The 24,567-nt window shown below is 30.3% G+C and overlaps 1 protein-coding gene across 1 annotated transcript; it reads left to right on the forward strand.

Annotated features, from left to right (window-relative positions):
* Window positions 1-429: 429 nt before the first annotated feature.
* On the forward strand, window positions 430-15,226 carry LOC141405115 (F-box only protein 39). The gene is made up of 6 exons (XM_073989119.1): window positions 430-1,348; window positions 13,255-13,406; window positions 13,481-14,074; window positions 14,140-14,409; window positions 14,643-14,807; window positions 14,878-15,226. Exons 1-6 carry the CDS (start codon window positions 1,273-1,275, stop codon window positions 15,154-15,156), a joined length of 1,536 nt encoding a protein of 511 aa, XP_073845220.1. The 5' UTR covers window positions 430-1,272; the 3' UTR covers window positions 15,157-15,226.
* The last annotated feature ends 9,341 nt before the right edge of the window (window positions 15,227-24,567 follow it).

Genomic DNA, 24,567 nt, shown 5'->3' on the forward strand with positions numbered 1-24,567 from the left:
ACCACCATATCCATCTACCCGCATTATGCTAATATCTATTGTTACTATTTATTACAATATTTAATACAATTTATTTAAAAAATAACACAATTCCCCCAAAGAAATTTAATCGTTTTTGGTGACATCTCATTAAATCACAAAATATGACGTCTATTGGTTTTTGCTATTTGTAAAGTCATGTCAGACATAGACAATAATTTACCGCAATAGTTTTCACGGCAAAACGCCCCCTTCGAAAAAAATATGGGGCAACAAAACAACAATAACACGATGCAGCACGTGCTTGTGCCGATTAAAAAGTTATCCAGAAGATACAATAACAACAAAACCTAAAAATGAAATGAAAAAACCACAAACCGCATAAAATTATAAAGAGGAAAAACAGCAGCGAAAAATATAAACAAAGAATACGATCAAACCAAAAACATTGGAAACAAATTTAGATGAAATGTCAACAATGAAAGATGCGGTGGAAGAACATTTTTCAAAAAAAATTCTATTCAATAGTGGGGATGATCAGCAGACAGCTGATCAGCGATCGCAAAGTTGGAAGCAAAACAAAAATAAATTTTCAAAAAAAAAACAAACAAAATAAAAAACAACTTTTCGAATAAAAGAAAATTCGAAAATTCGTGAGGTGAAAATCCACTACTGTGTGTGTGCGTGTTTGTGTCCACTGGCAAGATGGACGACAAATTAGTTCGTTGAAAATGTTCGAAGAAAAAACTGGCAAAATACAAATTTTGTAAATGTTTCAAAATTTATTTTTAAAACAAACACTTTTTTGCGCTGCTCTACTCAGTTGGTTGGTGAGCAACATAAACAGAACGATATCTCTACAAGAATATATCCTAATGCTGGGCAAATTTAAAAGATGCTTCTTCTACTTTGTTTTTTTGAGAAAATTTGAGCAAAAACTTATTTTGAAAATCAACTGAAAAGCGAAAAAAAAAACAAAAACTACCGTGGAAAATGTTCTCAGAGATTGTGATTTTGCCAGTCGAATTTTTGCAGCGGTACGCTTAAGTAATCGAAAAAGTGCGGCCAAAGAGACTCGTGGTATAAAAATTTTCAAACCAAAACCAAAAAGAAGAAAATTAATGTGAAAATTTGAAATTTCAAATAAGAAACAAAAATAACGAAAAACTACGCCACACATGAAACCCTTCAAGGTTTAAAGTGTACATTTTTCACAACACTAAATATTGAAAATATAAATTTAAAACAAATTTAAATTAGAACCACAACTTGGATAACCAACAACACCACAAAATGGCAACTTTGGCTTTGCGCACGGGCAAGGAAATAATGCATAATGCCGGTTGGGTATTGGATGAAAATGAAGAAGGTAGTTAAAACGTAATATTAAATTTGAAAATTTATTTTGAAAATCCATTGCAAAATTTGTACCACTAATTTAGAAAACTTATAATATAATGCAAAAATATATTATTGTCAAATAATTTTTTTTATTGCGTAAAGAAATTTCGAAGATTCTACTCTCGTTTTTATTCCTTTCTTTTCTTTTTGTTTTCTCTTTACGAAACGACACGATTTTTTCTTTCACTCGTGTTAATTTATTTTGATTTATTTATTTGTACTTTTAACGTTTAAATTTTGTTTTGGCCCATTTCAACGTGTGTTTTATTGTTTTTATTTAGATTATTTGAAATTTCTGTTATTGTATTGGTAATCAAAAATCATATAGATTTAAATTAATATACACAATTTGAAAATTATTTTCAAAAACGTAAAATAGGCCAGCAATAGAAGATCTCAAACTACAAGGCTAGGTGTGGAATGATGACTTATACTAAGGTTGTGCTGAAAATATTGACCAGACTAAGTCAAAATCTTTTTGGAAGCACTGCAGAAAATGTTAATCTGAGATACTTCATGTAGTTGACAAGAAAATCATTCCTGCATTTATATTATCTATCGTTCCCATTGTGCAGACTAAACATAATTCGTAAAATTCTAACTTTACTTATAGTACATTAAAAAAATAAAATTAATTAATTTATTTAACTAAATTAAAATTAATTGAATTAATTAAATTATAATAAATTTAAATAATTTAATTCATAAATAAAATAAGATAAATTACTTTAATTATTTAAAATTAAATTAAATTTGAATAAATTAAATTAATTTTATTTATTGCAGTCAATTAAATTAAATGAACTTAAATTAATTAAATATATTTAACTAATTAAAATTAATTAATTTAATATTAAATTTGAATTAAATTAATTAAATATATTCAAATAATTAAAATTAATTATTTTAGTATTAAATTAAAAAAACTAAATTAATTCACATTAAATTAAATAAAAAAGCATTAATTTAAATTACATTACATTAACATTCATTAAATTACATTAATTAAAACAAAATGAATTTATTTAATTTAATTGAAATTTAAAGAACGTAAATAACATTAATAATTAAATTAACATAATTAAATAATAAAATTAATTTAATTAATTAATTTAATTAAATAAAAATGAAAGCAAATTTAAATTAATTTGTTTACCAAAAATGTTTTTAGCGTGCTATTTATGCCTCATATCTGTCGCAGCTACTTGCTAACACTGCTGGTCAAAAGTTTACTACATCAATTTTTTTAGTTTCTTGGAATAGCAGTTTCTCATATATTACAGCTTTGTTATGTACTGACAATATACAAAAAAAAAATAAATAAAATGAAATTAAATTAATTAAGTTACTAAAAATTAAAACAAATTAACTTAAATTATGATACCTTCACTATAATTAAGTAACTTAAAGTGAATTAATTTTTTTTAATTCAACCTAATTATTATTATCTTATTTAAAACTGAAATTAAAGTCAATTGTATTAAAATCATAAATTAGACTTAAAAAATTATATTAAGTTAAGTTAATTTAAGTTTATTTTATTTAATTTAAAATTATCAAATTAAAATAATTTAAATTAATTTCAATTAAAATGTATTACTTTTAATTTATAATTAAATAAAATTAATACATTAATTAAATTAAAATTAAAACCAATTAATTGATTTAATTAATTATATTATAATAAATTGAATTAGTTTAATTCATAAATAAAATAAGTTAAATAAATTAATTATTTAAAATAGAATAATATAAAATAAAATAAAGGGGCCTTCGCCCCTAAAAAGGCAAAAACTTAAAAATAGAAATTTGAATAAATTAAATTAATTTTATCTAATGCAATTAATTAAATTAAATGAACTTAAATTAATTAAATTTGTTTAACTAATTAAAATTGATTAATTTAATACATATTTAATTAAATTTAAATTTATTCAACTAATTAAATTTAATTAATTTAACATTAAATTAAAAAAAACTAAATTAATTCACTTTAAATTAAATAAAAAAATTAATATAAATTACATAAACATTCATCAAATTACTTTAATTAAAATAAAATGAATTCATTTGATTTAATTAAAATTTAAAGAACGTAAATAGCATAAATAAAATAAAATAATTAAAAAATAAAATAAATTGAATTAATTTAATTAACTAAATAAAAATTGAAGTAAATTTAAATTAATTTTATTTTATCCAGGGAATTAAAATTAATTATATAGCATTAAACTAATAAAATTAAAACAAATTAACATAAATTATGATAACTTAAATATAATTAAGTAACTTAAAGGAAATTAGATTGATTTAATTCAAACTAAATATAATTATCTTAATTAAAATAAATTAAAATTAAAAAATCAAATGAATTAAAATCATAAATTAAATTTAAATAATTATATTAAGTTAAGTTAATTTAAGTTTATTTTAATTAATTTAAAATTATCAAATTAAAATAATTTAAATTAATTTAAATTAAAATAAACTAAATAAATTAAAATTAAATAAAATTAATTAAATTAAAATTAAAACTAATAAAATTAATTAATCTAATTCATAAATAAAATAAGTTAAATTAATTTAATTATTTAAAATAAAATAAATTGAATGAAATTTGAATAAATTAAATTAATTTTATTTAATACAATCAATTAAATTAAATGAACTTAAACTAATTAAATTTATTTAACTAATTAAAATTTATTAATTTAACATTAAATTAAAAAAAATAAATTAATTTACATTAAATTAAATAAAAACATTAATATAAATTACATTACCATTCATTAAATTACATTAATTAAAATAAAATGAATTTATTTAATTTATTAAATAATAAAAGTAAATGTAAATTCATTTTATTTTATCCACAAAAATTAAATTATATGAAATTAAATTAATTAAGTTGATTAAAATTAATTATATTGCATTATACTAAATAAATTAAAACAAATTAACTTAAATTATGAGACCTTCACTATAATTAAGTAACTTAAAGTGAATTAGATTGATTTAATTCAAACTAATTATAATTATCTTATTTAAAATAAATTAAAATTACAAAGTCAATTGAATTAAAATTACAAATTAAATTTAAATAAATTATATTAAGTTAGGATAATTTAAGTTTAATTTATTTAATTTAAAATTATCAAATTAAAATAATTTAAATTAATTTATTAATTTTAATTTATAAGTATATAAAATTAATAAATTAATTACATTAAAATTAAAACCAATGAATTGGTTTAATTAATTAAATTATAATAAATTGAATTAATTTAATTCATAAATAAAATAAATTAATTATTTAAAATAAAACAAAATAAAATAAAATAAAGGGGCCTTCGCCCCTAAAAAGGCAAAACTTAAAAATAGAAATTTGAATAAATTAGATTCACTTTATTTAATGCAATCAATTAAATTAAATGAACTTAAATTAATTCAATTTATTTAACAAATTAAAATTAATTAATTGAATACAAATTAAATTAAAATTAAATTTATTCAATTAATTAAAATTAATTAATTTAACATTAAATTAAAAAAAACCAAATTAATTCACATTAAATTAAATAAAAACATTTATATAAATTACATTAACATCCATTAAATTACATTTATTAAAATAAAATGAGGTTATTTAATTTAATTAAAATTTAAATAACGTAGATAACTTAAATAAAAATAAAATAATTAAATAATAAAATAAATTGAATTAATTAAATAATAATAAAAGTAAATGTAAATTAATTTTATTTTAAAATTAATTATATTGCTTTATACTAATTAAATTAAAACTAATTAACTTAAATTATGATACCTTAACTATAATTAAGCAACTTAAAGTGAATTAGATTGATTTAATTCAAACAAATTATAATTATCTTATTTAAAATAAATTAAAATTAATAAGTCAATTGTATTAAAATCATACATTAAATTAAAAAAAATTATATTAAGTTAACTTAATTTATGTTTATTTTATTTAATTTAAAATTATCAAATTAACATAATTTAAATTAATTTCAATTAATTTCAATTAGAACTAATTTATTAATTTTAATTTATAATTATACAAAATTAATAAATTAATTAAATTAAAATTAAAACCAATGAATTGATTTAATTAGTTAAATTATAATAAATTGAATTAATTTAATTCATAAATAAAATAAGTTAAATAAATTAATTACTTAAAATAAAATAAATGAAATTTGAATAAATTAAATTAATTTTATTTAATGCAACCAATTAACTTAACTTATACTAATTAAATTAATTAATTTAAATTAATTAAATTTATTTAACAAATTAAAATTAATTAATTTAATACATATTAAATTAAAATTAAATTTATTCAACTAATTAAAATTTTGCCTAAAAAGGCAAAACTTAAAAATAGAAATTTGAATAAATTAGATTCATTTTATTTAATGCAATCAATTAAATTAAATGAACTTAAATTAATTCAATTTATTTAACAAATTAAAATTAATTAATTGAATACAAATTAAATTAAAATTAAATTTATTCAATTAATTTAAATTAATTAATTTAACATTAAATTTAAAAAAAACTAAATTAATTCACATTAAATTAAATAAAAACATTTATATAAATTACATTAACATTCATTAAATTACATTTATTAAAATAAAATGAGGTTATTTAATTTAATTAAAATTTAAATAACGTAGATAACTTAAATAAAAATAAAATAATTAAATAATAAAATAAATTGAATTAATTAAATAATAATAAAAGTAAATGTAAATTAATTTTATTTTAAAATTAATTATATTGCTTTATACTAATTAAATTAAAACTAATTAACTTAAATTATGATACCTTAACTATAATTAAGCAACTTAAAGTGAATTAGATTGATTTAATTCAAACAAATTATAATTATCTTATTTAAAATAAATTAAAATTAATAAGTCAATTGTATTAAAATCATACATTAAATTAAAAAAATTATATTAAGTTAACTTAATTTATGTTTATTTTATTTAATTTAAAATTATCAAATTAAAATAATTTAAATTAATTTCAATTAGAACTAATTTATTAATTTTAATTTATAATTAAACAAAATTAATAAATTAATTAAATTAAAATTAAAACCAATGAATTGATTTAATTAGTTAAATTATAATAAATTGAATTAATTTAATTCATAAATAAAATAAGTTAAATAAATTAATTACTTAAAATAAAATAAATGAAATTTGAATAAATTAAATTAATTTTATTTAATGCAACCAATTAACTTAACTTATACTAATTAATTTAATTAATTTAAATTAATTAAATTTATTTAACAAATTAAAATTAATTAATTTAATACATATTAAATTAAAATTAAATTTATTCAACTAATTAAAATTAATTTAACAATAAATTAAATAAAAACGTTAATATAAATTACATTAACATTCAATAAACTACATTAATTTAAATAAATAAAATGAATTTATTTCATTTAATTAAAATTTAAAGAACGTAAAAAACATAAATAAAATTAAATAATAAAATAAATTGAATTCATTTAATAATCAAATAAAATTAATATTAATAAAAGTAAATGTAAATTAATTTTATCCAAAAAATTAAATAAAATTAACTTAAATTAATTAAATAAATTAAAATTAATTATATTGCATTAAGCTAAATAAATTAAAACAAATTAACTTAAATTATGATACCTTAACTATAATTAAGTAACTTAAAGTAAGTTAGATTGATTTTATTCAAACTAATTATAATTATCTTAATTAAAGTAAATTAAAATTAAAAAGTCAATTGAATTAAAATCACAAATTAAATTTATTAAGTTAAATTATATTAAGTTAAGTTAAATTTTGTTTAACTTAATTAATTTAAAATTATCAAACTAAAATAACTTAAATTAATTTCAATTAAAATAAACTAAATAAATTAAAATTAAATAAAATTAATTAAATTAAAATTTAAATTAATGAATTGATTTAATTAATTAAAATATAATAAATTGAATTAATTTTATTCATAAATAAAATAAGTAAAATAAATTAATTATTTAAAATAAAATAATATAAAATAAATTAAATTTGAATGAATTAAATTAATTTTATTTAATGCAATCAATTAACTTAACTTAAATTAATTAAATTTATTTAACTAATTAAATTTAATTAATTTAATACATATTAAATTAAAATTAAATTTATTCAACTAATTAAAATTAATTTAACATTAAATTAAAAAACTTAATTTATTCACATTAAATTAAATAAAAACATTAAAATAAATTACATTAACATTCATTAAATTACATTAATTAAAATAAAATGAATTTATTTAATTTAATTACAATTTAAAGAACGTAAATAACTTAAATAAAAATAAAATAATTAAATAATAAAAAACATTATTTAAATAAATAAGTAATAGTAAAAATAAATGTAAATTAATTTTATTTTATCCAAAAAAATTAAATAAAATGATATTAAATTAATTAAGTTAATTAAAATTAATTATATTGCATTATACTAATTAAATTAAAACAAATTAACTTAAATTATGATACCTTCACTATAATTAAGTAACTTAAAGTGAATTAGATCGATTTAATTCAAAATAATTATAATTATCTTAATTAAAATAAATTAAAATTAAAAAGTCAATTGAATTAAAATCAAAAATTAAATTTAAATTAAGTTAATTTAAGTTTATGTTAATTAAATAAAATTATCAAATTAAAATAATTTAAATTAATTTTAATTAAAATAAAATAATAATTTATATTAATTAAAATTAAATTAATTAAATAAATAAATTAAAATAAATTATATTAATTAAGTGAAAAATAAAATCATATTACTTTTAATTAATATAAATTTAATTTATATTTAAGTTCATTTAATTTAAATTATTTTAATTAAATAATGTAAGTTAATTTAATTAGTGTAAATTAACTAAAATAAATTTTATATTTATTAAAACTAAAGCAACAAAATAAAAATTAGATTAAATTGATTTTAGTTAATTTACATTAAGTCAATTAACTCTCATTATTTAATTAAAATAATTTAAATTAAATGAACTTAAATATGGTCGCTGAAATAAATTAAATGAAATGAATTTAAGTATGAAACTGTATATGGACATTTAAAATTATCGTTTTTTGTTCAATAGACGACCTACAGGCTCCTCTGAATGTCCCGCAATTTAATTAGGAACGAGACGAGTTTAGGGCCCGGTCCCGGAACTTGATGATATATACACTACATATAGCCCTTGTGGCACTGTATATAGTATAATGATATACATTTTGTCTTGCACAAGTCCATACTTCCGGAAATATGGGCCTTCAAAGTTCCGCAAATACCAATGACATTATCGAGAACGGAAACAACATTTTGTTTTAAATTATACTCGTATTTTTTCTAAATAGCCTGCCTTCGGCCGGGTATTTAAGACTTTCTCCTATGGACAGGTGCAAATCTCGGGAAAGGGAACAACATTTTCTTTTAAATTGTAAATTTTTCTAAGTAGTCGGCCTTGAAGCAATAGAATTTTAGGAATTTCAGAGGCCCATATCTCGAGAAGTATGGACTTGTGGAAGACAAAGTGTATATCATTATACTCAGGGTCATACGGACTATCTGTGGTATATATATCATAAAGATCTGGGACCGGGCCCTAAACTCAACTTATGCCTTTAATTAAAATAATTTGAATTAAATGAACTTAAATATAGTTGCTAAAATAAATTAAATTAAATGAATTTAAATATGAAACTGTATATGGACATTTAAAATTATCGTTCTTTGTTCAATAGACGACCTACAGGCTCCTCTTAATGTCTTACAATTTTTGAGCACCTAAAACCATTGAAAAATTTTCCGAAAAACACATCTGATTGTCGCTGACTAACAGATATCATTTAAGGCCTCGGGTATACAGGGCACAACAAATTTTATGGTGGTTAGGAAAAGATGGAAGGATTTAACGACTTCTACTTACGACACGCCATGTGCAAATAAGGTAATCCTTAACAATACGTAACCTTCAGGGGCCTCTGTCACTCATACGAGTAAAACCATAAGAAAACTTGTGATAAAAAAAAACCCTAAAAAGATCTATGGGAAAACTTTCGAAGAAAACATTTGATGGTCACTGGCTAACTCAAACCATTGAGGGACTATATTTGTGGACTTCTACTTCCGGTACACCATCTACAATTCTTATTGAAATCATGAACTTCAGTGATCTCTGGAACTCATAACATCAAAAATGACTTGTGGCAAACAAACTATAAAAACGCTGGGGGTTTTCTATTGATTACAAACATTCAGAGGCCTTCATGTAAGGATAAGGTGTTTCTTTTGGTCGTGTATTAACTCAATATGATCAAGACAATATAATCCTTTCAGACCACTGAAGGTGTTTTACCGCCATCTACATTTAAAATTATCGCTGTATATTCTATAGATGACCTACGGGTGTGTCTAACCCTGCGTTTACATATGCCAGTATTGGCAAGACAATAGCAAAAATACAAACCTTTTTCACAATTACATTTATACATTTTTAAATATGTGTAGAGAAAAGTTTGAATGTATTGGTGAAAATGGTTTGTAACTTTGATATTGTCTTGCCAATACTGTCTGTGTGTAAACGCCTAGTAATGGTCTGTTCCTTTACTTTTGAAAATGCTAAAACCGGCAAAATTAGTAAAAGTTGTAAACTGCTCACATATGAATTGTATGGTGTCAGAAGTAAAGGAACGCTTTTCGAGTAAAAAGTGACAAAACTTGAAGATTCGTGCACGTAAAGCAACAAAGCTAAAATGTCTTCTACAGATTAGTGAACATGTGAACCCATTGGTAACCAAGTAAATCAAACCATTGAAGGCATCTAGTACAAATACCATAAAAGGTATTTTGTTAGTCATAGAAGACCTCTCCATGGATTTATACTTGCGAAACGTCATCTACATTTAGATTGATGTAGTACTTTTTCAATTCATGGACTCCAGGGGTCTCTGAAGGTCATAAAACTACAAAAGACTTATGGCAAACAAACCATAAAAGATGTTTTTGTGATCTTCTATTGATCGCAACTTTTCAGAGGTCTCCAAATACGTACAAAGCGGTTACTTTGGTCATCTATCAACTGTTCAAGATAATCTAGTCGTCTATTAACTCAATATAATCAAGACAATATAATCCTTTCAGACCACTGAAGGTACATTGACGCCATCTACATTTCAAATTATCGTTAATTGCTCAATAGATCACCTACGAGTGTCTCATGTAATGGAGTTGTGAACATATAAAATCATTGGAAAGCTTTCCGTAGAAAACATTTGATGGTCACAGAGTAACTCAAACCATTGGAAGTATCTGGTACACAGACCAAAACAGGTGTTTTGTTGGTCATAGAAGGTCTTTTTATCGACTTCAACTTACGAGACGCCATCTACATTGGAAAGAAAGTATTTCTTATTCTGGAGCTCATAAAATGATAAAAGACTTGTGGCAAACAAACCATAAAAGAAGTCTAAGGAAAGCTTTCTTAGAAAACATTTGATGGTCACCAAGTAACTCAAACAATTGAAGGCCTCTGGTACAAAGGCCATTAAAGTCTTGTGACAGACCATAAAAGAAGGTCTAGCGATCTTCTATTGATTACAACCATTCAGAGGTCTTCAAGTAACGATAAAGGGCATCTATTGATCATTCAACCATTTAACCCATCCAGACCACTGAAGGTAACTGTTATATAATATAACAAGATGGGACATTTCCATTGCTAATATACATCGGCAGATGGTACTGGGGGTCTGGAAAGAGTTTCTATGCACTTATTTTTACGATCTACATTTAGACGGCTGTAGTTCTTTTTCAATTAATGAACTCCAGGGGTCTTTGTGATCACAATAGAAGTCTGTGGATCTTCTATTGATTACAACCATAAGGAGGTATTCAAGTAACGGTTAAAGGCGTCTATTGGTAATCCATTAACTTATTTAAAGCCTATTAAGTCTTCTAGACTTGAATCTGGTGGTACAGGAGCTGGCGGCCAAGAGTGCTCTCCGACTAAAGGAGACAAACTCATGGCGCAACACCGAGTATGGTCACGCTGTAATCTTACGACGATCAGGTCTACTACATGGATCGGAGGTAATCAGTGATTACATATCACCACAACTACACTTCGACGAGATTAAAGTACACATACCCCAAGGAGATGTCTGGACCCACAACTCCCCACCTCTATCCGGTATAGGAGTATAAACCGACGGCTCAAATATGGAAATGGGAACAGGAGCAGGCGTCTACAGCGATACCCTCAATCTACGTCTCGCATACAGGTTGAACGAAAATTGTATTGCCTTGCAGGCTGAGATCTTTGCGGTCAGAAAGGTTGCAGAACTGATAAGCAACATGAAGAGGGATATAGTTGGACCGGTGACTATCTATGTTGATAGCCAAGCGGCCTTCAAATCACTTAAATCCCACTCTATCGGTTCTGCTGCGGTTTTAGACTGTAGGAAAGCCTTGGTGGCGCTAAAATCAATCTCCATATCTGGGGAAGTATAGACTTCTCCCCGGAAACTATATATCATTGTGTTCAGCATCCCAAGGGCTAACTATGGTAAAAATTTCAGCCCGATCCGAGAGGTGCCCATAAACCACCTAAAGGTGTTACAAGTAGGAAATCTCCGAAATGTCAAGACCCATATCTCGGGCAGGATGGACTTCCCTCGGAAAATTATATATCGTTGTATTCAGGATGCCAAGGGCTATCTACTGTAAAAATGTCAGCCCGATCCGAGAGGTGCCCATAAACAACCTAAAGGTGTGAAAGTACGAAATTTCCGAAATGTCAAGACCCATATCTCGGGAAGTATGGACTTCCCCTGGAAAATTATATATCGTTGTATTCAGGATGCCAAGGGCTGTCTACTGTAAAAAATTCAGCCCGATCCGAGAGGGGCCCCTAAACGACATTTAAGCCGAAATGAAAAAGCGGATGATATGGCGCGACATTTAAGTCGACAACTCGATCAAGCCATCTCTGTGCCACATCATGAGACAATTCGAAAAAACATATCAAGATAATGCTAGCCAGATTTGGCACCACGAACCTGGTTGTAAGGTTTCCAATGCAATCTGGCCCATTCTCTCTAAACGAAGAACTACGTCGGTTAGAATCATCACGGGTAATTGTAGAATAAGATACACGTCCTGCAAATGGGAAAGAAACAATGATGTTGACTACTGCAGGAAACAGAAACAATCGAACACTTATTATGTCGCTGTCCAATGTTGACGTCGCGGAGACTGCGAACCATGGGTGAACACACGATCCAGTCCCTGTCAACCTTCTGCCACACCGACCCAACAAGTCTGCTTCATCTTGCCAAAATGGCTCCAACGAGAACAATTAACCTAAATCTTAAATATCACTCTTAAAACTCTATACACATCTGTCTCCTTCTGTCCACGTTATCTATCTTCTCTATAACATCTATTATGCTATAATAACTTTATCTTCCTTTCAGTACTTCAATAGGATTAAAACAAGGTCTCCGAGTGAAGTGGCTGTCAACATGACAGCTGCGCATCCTTTAACCTAACCTAAGTCTTCCAGACCAGTTAAGGTATACGAACGACATCTACATTTGGAATTAATTTTTTCATGTCCAATAGATAACATGCGGGGGTCACAGTATTATCGGGTGTATTGTGTGAACGACTAAATGAAATAACCGAATAATCACTCTAATCGTTCATCTTTTACAACCTTTACTTATTTCTTTTGCGCGTAACCTTTTTTCATATGTGTCTCACCTCCCCTTTTTCTACTTTATAGCCTGCTACATTGACATTGTGGATGAAAGTGACACAAAATCAAATTATGATGATCCCAATCGGGTGTATTCACAATGGAATACTTTGCCAGATTTAGTTTTAGAACAAATTTTCACATATCTTAAGCCGCGGGAACGTTACTATGCAAGTTTGGTAAGTTTGAATAGAACTCCTGTCTAACCTCCAGAATGTGAATAATTATTTTCTTCTTCCAATTTCTTTCCTAGGTTTGCAAACAATGGAAGCGTGCCTTCTACCTGCCCACAGTTTGGGATAATTTCCTAGTCGATGATTGTACATTGACGCGGCAAAAATACAATTATTACTCAGGTTGGCAGTACTGTCTCGATCACATGCGTACGCAGAATTGTTTGGCCCGCATTGGGCGCCATCTGCGAGGTTTGGAATTTCGTCCTGAAATATCTTTCAACAACATCTATCAGTTTATGACCCTACTAACATGGAGTATAAATCGTGGTTTAGAACCCAATGCTCCACAGGATATGAAGGGAATGGGTTCACGTATACGCTCCTTGGTTTATATATTCCCGTGTAACATGGCCCATGCCAATGATCCCGAGGGTATTAAACTCTTTGGTACCGGTGGTCAGCTGTTAAAGGGCCTCAAAGATCTCCTCTCAAAATTGACAAATTTACGTACCCTCAAATTGGTCGACTTTGTGCTGGAGCGTTATGAGGCTAAACATTTGTTGGACGAAGTGTTGGATGCGTGCTGCACGAAAATGCGTGTCTTGAATTTGGTCAATGTTACATCGCTGCATTGTCCGATTATGCATGTTGGACTGTTTTTGAATTTGCAGGTGAGAGGATATTTGATATGATTTATTTTTATATAGAAGTTTTGAATGTGATTTTTGTCTTGCAGGAATTGACTATTTCTCCTCAAAATATTGACGATGATGTCCTCATGCTGCTGGCCGACACCAAGCTAAAACATTTATATTTGTTACAAAATTGTTATACCACCTCCTATCTGGCCATTGCCCATTGTAGTGTTAAGGCGTGGCGCATGGTTAAACGTGATAATCCTAGACTGAAAGTTCATCTGCGCTTGGAATCGTTGAATGATGGTGAAGTTGTCTTTCAACCAGAAGCTCCTGTTTACAGTATAACTTATAGGGCGCCAAAGACAATGGTATGTTGATGAACTTGTGAGGTCGAGGGTAGTCCTTATGGTTGTCTTCTCTTAGAAGACCTAGTTGTCTTCTCTAAGAAGACGTGGTGGTTTTCTATGAGAAGACCTGATGGGCTTCCATGAAAAAACTCAGTGGCCTTCCATAAGAAAACCTAGCGGTATTCTATACAAAGATCTGATATCAGAGATTTCTATTTTTCATATTTTAAATTTTCTTTATCCTCTATTTTCAGATCCACCCCGATACTGTCATCAAAATGGTCGATCATTATAAAAATACCCTGGCAATTTATAGTTTCGAATTGTTACCGAAGTTCTCTAGTCCCAAATCATTTCATAATCGTATCGATTCTTTGATGCTGCTGATGTGTAGACAGTGCTATAATTTACACACATTGGTAAGTAGAATTGCCACAACCCCACGATCCCATACTCTGCTAAAGGTATCTTCTTTTCCCCGCTTGGCAGGTTATACGTGAAAAAGTGTCCACCTCAACCGTCCTGCTAATAGCGAGAACTGCGAAAAATCTACGCCGCCTACATGTACGTCGTTTTGCCACAATAATACGCTGTGATTGGCCACGCCATCCCGAATGGTCCGACGAATTTCACATATGGCTGAGACGTTCATGTCGCTCGTATGAGGCTGTCGAACGTGAAGTATCACAAATTTTAGGTTATAAATGGCACTTCTTAAGTGATCAGGAATTTAAGGCTGTTACGGTAGATGTTAAAAGTGAATGGTGAATAGTGATGTCGTTAAATAATGCAAATGTAGAATGCAATAAAGTAAAATGTGATAATTTTAAAGTTAAAAGGAAGAGAACAACAGCAGTCTTATGATCGCTTATGGTATTTTAGCTATTTGGAGAAGCAAAAGGGTCGTACGAAGCACCCTTTCCTTTGGAAAGACTCTTACGAAGCACCCTTTGCTTTGGAAAGGGTCTTACGAAGCGCCATTTCCTTTGGGAAGGATCTTACGAAGCACCATTTTCTTTGGAAAGGGTCTTACAAAGCACACTTTCCATTGGAAAGGATTTTACAGAACCCTTTCCTTTGGAAAGGGTCTTACGAAGCGTCCTTTCCTTTGGAAAGGGTCTTACAAAGCACACTTTCCTTTGGAAAGGGTCTTACAAAGCACACTTTCCTTTGGAAAGGGCCTTACAAAGCACACTTTCCATTCGAAAGGATTTTACAGAACCCTTTGCTTTGGGAAGAGTCTTACGAAGTTGCCTTTCCTTTGGAAAGGTCTTAAGAAGCATCCTTCTTACAAAGCACACTTTCCTTTGGAAAGGGTCTTACAAAGCACACTTTCCTTTGGAAAGGCTCTTACAAAGCACACTTTCCATTCGAAAGGATTTTACAGAACCCTTTGCTTTGGGAAGAGTCTTACGAAGTTGCCTTTCCTTTGGAAAGGTCTTACGAAGTTGCCTTTCCTTTGGAAAGGTCTTAAGAAGCATCCTTTCCTTTGGAAAGGTCTTAAGAAGCATCCTTTCCTTTGGAAAGGTCTTAAGAAGCATCCTTTCCTTTGGAAAGGTCTTAAGAAGCATCCTTTCTTTTGGAAAGGGTCTTACGAAGCACCCTTTCCTTTGGAAAGGGTCTTACGAAGCACCCTTTCCTTTGGAAAGGGTCTTACGAAGCACCCTTTCCCTTGGAAAGGGTCTTACGAAGCACCCTTTCCCTTGGAAAGGGTCTTACAAAGCACACTTTCCTTTGGAAAGGGTCTTACGAAGCACGCTTTTCTTTGGAAAGGGTCTTACAAAGCACACTTTCCATTCGAAAGGATTTTACAGAACCCTTTGCTTTGGGAAGAGTCTTACGAAGTTACCTTTCCTTTGGAAAGGGTCTTACGAAGCGTCCTTTCCTTTGGAAAGGGTCTTACAAAGCACACTTTCCTCTGGAAAGGGTCTTACAAAGCACACTTTCCTTTGGAAAGGGTCTTACAAAGCACACTTTCCATTCGAAAGGATTTTACAGAACCCTTTGCTTTGGGAAGAGTCTTACGAAGTTACCTTTCCTTTGGAAAGGGTCTTACGAAGCGTCCTTTCCTTTGGAAAGGGTCTTACAAAGCACACTTTCCTCTGGAAAGGGTCTTACAAAGCACACTTTCCTTTGGGAAGGGTCTTACAAAGCACACTTTCCATTCGAAAGGATTTTACAGAACCCTTTGCTTTGGGAAGAGTCTTAAGAAGTTGCCTTTCCTTTGGAAAGGTCTTAAGAAGCATCCTTCTTACAAAGCATCCTTTCCTTTGGAAAGGGTCTTACGAAGCACGCTTTTCTTTGGAAAGGGTCTTACAAAGCACACTTTCCATTCGAAAGGATTTTACAGAACCCTTTGCTTTGGGAATAGTCTTACGAAATTGCCTTTCCTTTGGAAAGGTCTTAAGAAGCACCCTTTCCTTTGGAAAGGGCCTTACGAAGCACGCTTTCCTTTGGAAAGGGCCTTACGAAGCACGCTTTCCTTTGGAAAGGGTCTTACAAAGCACACTTTCCATTCGAAAGGATTTTACAGAACCCTTTGCTTTGGGAAGAGTCTTACGAAGTTGCCTTTCCTTTGGAAAGCTCTTAAGAAGCATCCTTTCCTTTGGAAAGGTCTTAAGAAGCATCCTTTCTTTTGGAAAGGGTCTTACGAAGCACCCTTTCCTTTGGAAAGGGTCTTACGAAGCACCCTTTCCTTTGGAAAGGGTCTTACGAAGCACCCTTTCCTTTGGAAAGGGTCTTACGTAGCACCCTTTCCTTTGGAAAGGGTCTTACGAAGCACACTTTCCTTTGGAAAGGGTCTTACGAAGCACCCTTTCCTTTGGAACGGGGTCTTGGGAAACACCATTTCCTTTGGAACGGAGACTTGGGAAACACCATTTCCTTTGGAAAGGGTCTTACGAAGCACCCTTTCCTTTGGAAAGGGTCTTACGAAGAACAGTTTCCTTTGGAAAGGGTCTTACGAAGAACCCTTTCCTTTGGATAGGGTCTTACGAAGAACCCTTTCCTTTGGAAAGGGTCTTACGAAGAACCCTTTCCTTTGGAAAGGGTCTTACGAAGCACCCCTTCCTTTGGAAAGGGTCTTACGAAGCACCCTTTGGAAAGGGTCTTACGAAGCACCATTTCCTTAGGGAAGAATCTTACGAAGCACCATTTCCTTAGGGAAGAATCTTGCGAAGCACCATTTCCTTAGGGAAGGGTCTTACGAAGCACCCTTTCCTTTGGAAAGGGTCTTAAGAAGCACACTTTCATTTGGAAAGGGTCTTACGAAGCACACTTTCCTTAAGAAAGGGTCTTAAGAAGCACCCTTTCCTTTAGAAAAGGTCTTAAGAATCACCCTTACAAAGCACACTTTCATTTGGAAAGGATTTTACGAAGAACCCTTTGGTTTGAAAAGAGTCTTACGAAGCACCCTTTGGTTTGAAAAGAGTCTTACGAAGCATCCTTTCCTTTAGAAAGGGTCTTACGAAGCACCCTTTCCTTTGGGAAGGGCCTTACGAAGCACCATTTCCTTTGGAGAGGGTCTTACGAAGCACCATTTCGTTTGGGAAGGGTCTTACGAAGCACAATTTCCTTTGGAAAGGATCTTACGAAGCACCCTTTCCTTTGGAAAAAGGTCTTACGAAGCACCCTTTCCTTTGGGAAGGGTCTTACGAAGTACCCTTTCCTTTGGGAAGGGTCTTACGAAGCACCATTTCCTTTGGAAAGAATCTTACGAAGCATCCTTTCCTATGGAAATGGTCATCCGAAGCACAATTTCCTTTGGAAATGGTCTTAAGAAGCACCCTTTCCTTTGGAAAAGGCTCTTACAAAGCACCCTTTCCTTTGGAAAAGGCTCTTACAAAGCACCCTTTCCTTTGGAGAAGGCTCTTACAAAGCACCCTTTCCTTTGGAAAAGGCTCTTACAAAGCACCCTTTCCTTTGGAAAAGGCTCTTACAAAGCACCCTTTCCTTTTGGAAAAGGCTCTTACAAAGCACCCTTTCCTTTAGAAAGGGTTTTACGAAGCACCCTTTCCTTTGGAAAGGGTCTTAAGAAGCACCCTTTCCTTTGAAAAGGGTCTTAAGAAGCACCCTTTCCAGAAGAAGCACCCTTTCCTTTGGAAAGGGTCTTAAGAAGCACCCTTTCCAGAAGAAGAACCCTTTCCTTTGGAAAGTGTCTTAAGAAGCACCGTTTCCAGAAGAAGCACCCTTTCCTTTGGATAGAGTCTTATGAAGCAACCTTTCCCTTGGAAAGGGACTTATGACGCACCCTTTCCCTTGGAAAGGGACTTATGACGCACCCTTTCCTATGGAAATGGTCTTAAGAACACCCTTTCTTTTGGGAAGGGTCTTACGATGCACCCTTTCCTATTGAAATGGTCATACGAAGCACCATTTCTATTGGGAAGGGTCTTTCGAAGCTCCCTTTCCTTTGGAAGGGGTCTTGCGAAGCACCCTTTCCTTTGGAAAGGGTCTTGAGAAGCAACCTTTCCTTTGGAAAGGATCTTACGAAGCACCCCTTCCTCTGTGGATGGTTTTAAGAGGCATCCTTTACCTGTTTCGCTTCAATAACAAAATTAGGGATAGGTAAGTCGACTTTCGGTTAATCGATTAATCGACTTTTTGCAGTCAAAAATCTAAAAATAGTAGTCGACTTTTGTCTGGAGGAAAAATCGCATAATAGATTATCTTGTGATCGATTTTCGAGTTTGTCCATAGATTGTGGACTTGGCGGTTTTACACTTTTGGCGGTTTTACAGTTTCAAAAGAAAACTCGAAAATCGACGAATAGTCGATTATAATCGATTTTCTGAGGTTATGAAAAAGTCGAAAGTCGAGTTTTAAAACAACTGAAATAATCGCAAGACTGAAAAATCGCATTTTTAGTTTTAGACCAAAATCGAAAAGTCGAAAAATCGATTATTGCTTTCCATTACCTATCCCTAAACAAAATCTAGTGATTTTCTATAAGAAGATCTGGTGGTATTCTATGAGAAGACCTGGTGTTCTTCTATAATAATATCTAATGGTCTTCTATGAAAAAATCGAATGAAAAGATCTTCGGTATTTTATATGAAGGCTTGCCGATTTTTTAAGAAGACCTGGTGGTCTTCTTTTTGTTGTCCTAGCGGTCTTCTGTATGAAAAGCTGGTGGTCTTCTGTATGAAGACTTAGTTGTCTTTTGTATAAAGACTTAGTTGTCTTCTGTGCGAAGATTTAGTTGTCTTCTGTATGAAGACTTAGTTGTCCTCTGTATAAAGACTTACATATGCTCTGTTCCAGAACCCGCAAGAAGCTACTATTTTTTACTACGATGACATTTTTTCCCTTATCCCTTGTTATCGAAAAAAATAGTAAAAATTATTAGATTCTTGCAGTTCTAGAACAGATTATTAGTTGTCTTCTGTATGCAGACCTGGGGCTGTATTCTTGTTCTGTGAAAATTTAAAATGAATCTGAGCGTTCGTATTACACAAATACGTTGAGTCCTAAATCATATTTAAAACACAAAATCCGCGACCGAAACTTACTTAAATGTTTTCATTCGTAAAACAAATTATTTTCCTTAGCAATGAAATGTATTTCATGTTTTGTCGGGCTTTTTTTTTAAAAAATACAAAACACACACACATACAAACAATAACGTTCTGTCAAAGTTAAATTTTTTCAACTTACAAAATATACGCTTGATGTATTTCGGTAGTTATCATAAGAATACATGTATTCTACTTTTTTAACCACACATTTCACATTTTCATAGAAACGGAATTGTTTGCTTATAGAAATCTTGTAAATCCCCTTAGACGCCTTAGAAAGTCCACCCACAAAGTACCTCATTTTTATTACTCACTGAAAATATGGGAATTTGTGTAAATACCTCATTCATTTGGGATATTCAACCCTACCCATATTCATTCATTTAAAATGATGGGGATTTCCTTATGCTCGCTAATAAATAAATCTCAAATATTTACAATGATGACAATTCAAAAATTTCTTTTCAAATTTCCATAGTAAGTTTTATAATTACGAATATGGATTTTACAAAACAAATCATTAATCAAAAAACTACTTTAGCATCCTCAGCTATAAATATGTAAGCATTTTCAATTAACATCATAGTCGTCGCTTATCATTTACTCGCTTAAGTATCAAAATGAAAATTGCAAAGTTGTCTGTGCTGTTCCTCTCATTCCTAGTTGCAATGGTTCTAATAACGGAAACTCAAGCCACCTTTGGCCCCCGTAGAGTGGTAATTATTAAGCCGATTCCAGTTTATCCACCGCCGCCGCCACCACCTCACTTTCACCGGCATCATCATTTCCATGGACCACCTCGTCATCCTCATCATCACCATCATGGAGGATTTGGTTATATATAAAAAGGGATTTCGTTAAATGATGGAGCAAAATGATTCTGCAAAAGGATTTTGGATAAAGAATTTTTTATGATTCTAAAATAAAAAAAAAAAAAAATAATTAATATATTTTTCATATTTTTATAGTTATATAATTTAAATAGTTTTATTAAAAGGAATTCATGGTGAGTATTACCGCATTTCGTGCATAGACCAAACCCGTTCGTGGGTATTGATTTGGTTACGAAGTTTTTCGGCAAATCACACACACGCGACCCGAACGCAAAGTAAGAGAGCAAATGTTTTGATTTTTTTACTTCAGTCTTGTACTGAATTTCATGCAAGCAGGTTGATGCCGCTTTATTTGTTTATTTTTGGGTACACAGAAAAGATTTTGCAGTTGTACAGCAAATATGTGGAGGGAAGAATTTGAAAATGATTTTTGTTTTGTATTAATATTTTTAATGACGCAGAATGCCTCGTCTGCAATGCAACAATAAAAAATGTATCTATGCTTAGAAAGTCTTAAAAAATCATTTTTATATACAATTTGTTTTTTCTCTCAAAAAAATTAACATATGAAGAAAAATACTTTTCAAATTATGAAGTTATTTATATTATTTTTAATTTAAGTCATACAAAGCGAACGCGCCAACAATATATTTTTAATTTCACACTCAATATGAAAATCATCACCCTGTTCTGTCAGTGTAATTTTACCCACACATAAACAATTTAAGCGCTCGCTCTTCTTGGTCGGCTATGGCATAGACTAATCGTATAGACAAAGAGATTGTAGTGTACTTCTCTTTTTGTAGGTGTCGCCCTTACGGAAAGTGCTTAATCTTTTCACCCAATTGCACAATGTTTTGGGGTAAATTGCAACATTTTGTTGAATTTGTTTATATGAGGATGTAGATCTGGCCAAAGATTATCCACATGTTGTGTTTTATCAGAATAAATAGTTTAAAATCTATAGTAACTTTAAATAAAACTACTAACGCCATCTCTCTATCTTCGAAAATTCGAAGATAAATTCTGAGAGCAAATTGATGTCTATACGATTCATTAGTCTATGTTTCGTGAAGTGTGTTGGATTAGGGAACGGGTAACACCATCCATGGTATACAGTCACTAAATCCTGCTTTTGTCACTAGAGGCGCTAGTGTTGCCACATCGTGATTTCATCTTTAGTCTAGACAATAATCCTCAATTGAATCGAAACATCTAGTTGGTGTTTAAAGATGTGCTTTTAGATCTATTGAACGGAAATACGATTCAGTTTTGGTTCAACAACTCCTGTTTTGGTTCAACAACTCCTGTTTTAATTCAACAGCCCTAGAAAACCATAATTTATCCTTGTGCGCCTAGTGTGGTAATGGCTGCCGTAAAAGGTTTGTGCCGAGACTAACGTCTACTCTTTTTGTAACACTAACATCCCAAGCGGCAATTTCTGAAGTGATTTAGTTAAGTTTTGCACGCACCTTCATATTCTCCCTACTCGTTTCATCTCATTGGTTTAACCAATTGAACAAGTCTTTGTTTTCCGAACACCGAAGGGTACTTTTCAAGTTTAAAAGACCACATAGAATACCACGAAAGACAGAATACCAATCCACAGGAGATCTCATATGGTTTTCTACTCATAATAGAACTCATATGGTCGTCTATCCATAGGACTTTTCAAATCTTGAACAATGAAAGGCCTCTCATTATCTTTTTTCCATATGAGTCCTCACATGGTCTTCGTTCTAAAAGAGACTTCAAAAACCTTTCTTTATATAAAAGATCTTCGATATATAGGGTAATTCAAAAGATCTACCCTCTGATTGACTATCAAGTTATAGACTGAAGGTCTTTAAATTCCTTAACGTCAGCCACAGAAATTGACAAAGGAGAAAACAATGTAATAAGTTTTCTAGTGGATAGCTATGAGGAAGGAAACTACATATCCGAGTAGAAGATTTCAATCAGATTTGTGGGTGATCTTCACTGAAGTTGTTCATGCACCTTCGTTTCATCGCATTGCTCCTAAATCAATTCATCAAGTCTTTGGTTTCCGACGACTGAAAGATACTTTTCAAGTTTCAAAAACCATATAGAAATCCATGAAATCTATCCATAGCAGACTTCACATTGCCATCTATGCATAGGAAACCTCAAATCCCTTCCATCTATAAATGGTCATCCATACAAAAATAGGTCATTTATCTATAGAAGACCACAAAAGTTCCGATTGGCTAGCAAGTTCTAGGCTGGACTTATTTCCATAGAAGACGTCAAAAGCTCTTTCATCTATAGAAGGGTTTTCCTTCTTGAGAAAGCAGAAAATCTCGCAACAAGCGTTCGAAAACCATGAAGCGGAAAACCATAAAGCGAGAAAATCTTATATCCGAGAAAGAGATTTCAACCACTAGTTTAACAGGACCTGGATCATATAAGGAAAGTTAATAGCAGAATTTGTAGCAGTAAAACTCCTTGCTAGCAAACATTTCCTCAAATAGACAGATAAGTCAGATCGACAGAGCGATCCACGTAATACAAGTGAATCAACCAAAGAATGCTTAAGCGTTGTCATACATCAATTGTAAGTTCATTGGAAATATTGATTCCATATCGTATGATAATTATCAGTTTTTGTCTGAGCCTTCCGGTCGTCTATGAAGTTGTGATTCTGCAAAGTAATAAATAAATCCAAAAAAGGACCAAAAGCCTCAGCTCTTTTCATGTCTTCAGCTTATTCTATGAAAACCCTATCCAAATGTCAAAGCAGTTTATAAATACTTTTTCAGTTTGTAATTTTTTCATCGTAGCGGTCAGCAGGAAATCAGTACATACACACAGTATCCAGCCGGGCGGGAACGTTGTGTCACTATCAATGCCACCGTCATCCGTCCTACACTGTGCCCGTAGGTAGAATATGTGGCTGTGGGCAAAATCTGATAAAAAACTACTGGGTGATACAGTCATTAGTCTAGCCACAAACCTTTGGTCGGTAATCTGTAGTCACCATAAACAAGACGTATACAGCATGTATCTATAGTTTAAATGATTATGTTCTGTTTAGCCAAAACAGGGAACAGTTTTGGTTTGTGTCTACATCAAATCGACTAGCTTTTCTGAACGTTTCGGTCTATGAAGTCTGCGAAGTAGTTTAAAAATACACTTTTGTGATATGGTGGTCGTCCATAAAGACGACTTTTTCGTCAATGACACGATTTTCGAATTGTCGATGAAGACGATCTTTTGGTCGTCTAGAAAGACTTAAGGCCTGCGTACAGAAGCTGCCTTGCCTGCTTACCTTGCTTACTTTTGATAAAAGAATAAAAAAGGAAAGGGCAACCCAGTTCGAAATTTCCTCGGCCTTCTTTATTCTTTTATTTTTATTATGCCAGAAATGAAGCAGGAAAGCAAGGCAATCAGGCAGAGTAGCTTATGTACGCAGGCCTTTACTTTCAGTCCTCTATAAAAATGTCCTTGGCAAACTAAATCTGTGGTTTTTTATTACAGGCACAACTAGTTGCCAAAGCAACTTCCAGCTTGAATTAAAGAGCTTTGTTTTACTTGTTATTAGAAGTCGTAAAGCCTGTTTAGGCTATGTATGACTTCTGACTTTATTTTCAAATTCATCGTCCTTATACATATACAAAATAAAGCGGTACTGAATTCTAACATTTTGTTTTCCTTAATCTATCCTTAAACATAACAGAAACAATCCTTAAAACTACAGCTGCTAGTCAGCTGATCTACTTAACATGCAGGTGATCGGTAAAGGGTAGTTCACACGGAATGATATATCGTTACTTATGACAATAGGGTTATTCACAATAAATTATGTACAT

The sequence above is a fragment of the Musca autumnalis genome, unplaced genomic scaffold (assembly GCF_047663935.1).
Source record: "Musca autumnalis isolate F117 unplaced genomic scaffold, ASM4766393v1 scaffold_5, whole genome shotgun sequence".
Lineage (NCBI taxonomy): Eukaryota > Metazoa > Arthropoda > Insecta > Diptera > Muscidae > Musca > Musca autumnalis.

Bases quoted from the DNA above. Each gene is read 5' to 3' on its own strand.
- LOC141405115 (XM_073989119.1), top strand. From the start codon at position 1,273: ATGGCAACTTTGGCTTTGCGCACGGGCAAGGAAATAATGCATAATGCC. The intron at 1,349-13,254 runs GTAGTTAAAACG...TCTACTTTATAG, and splicing joins ATTGGATGAAAATGAAGAAG to CCTGCTACATTGACATTGTG. The intron at 14,410-14,642 runs GTATGTTGATGA...CTCTATTTTCAG, and splicing joins ATAGGGCGCCAAAGACAATG to ATCCACCCCGATACTGTCAT.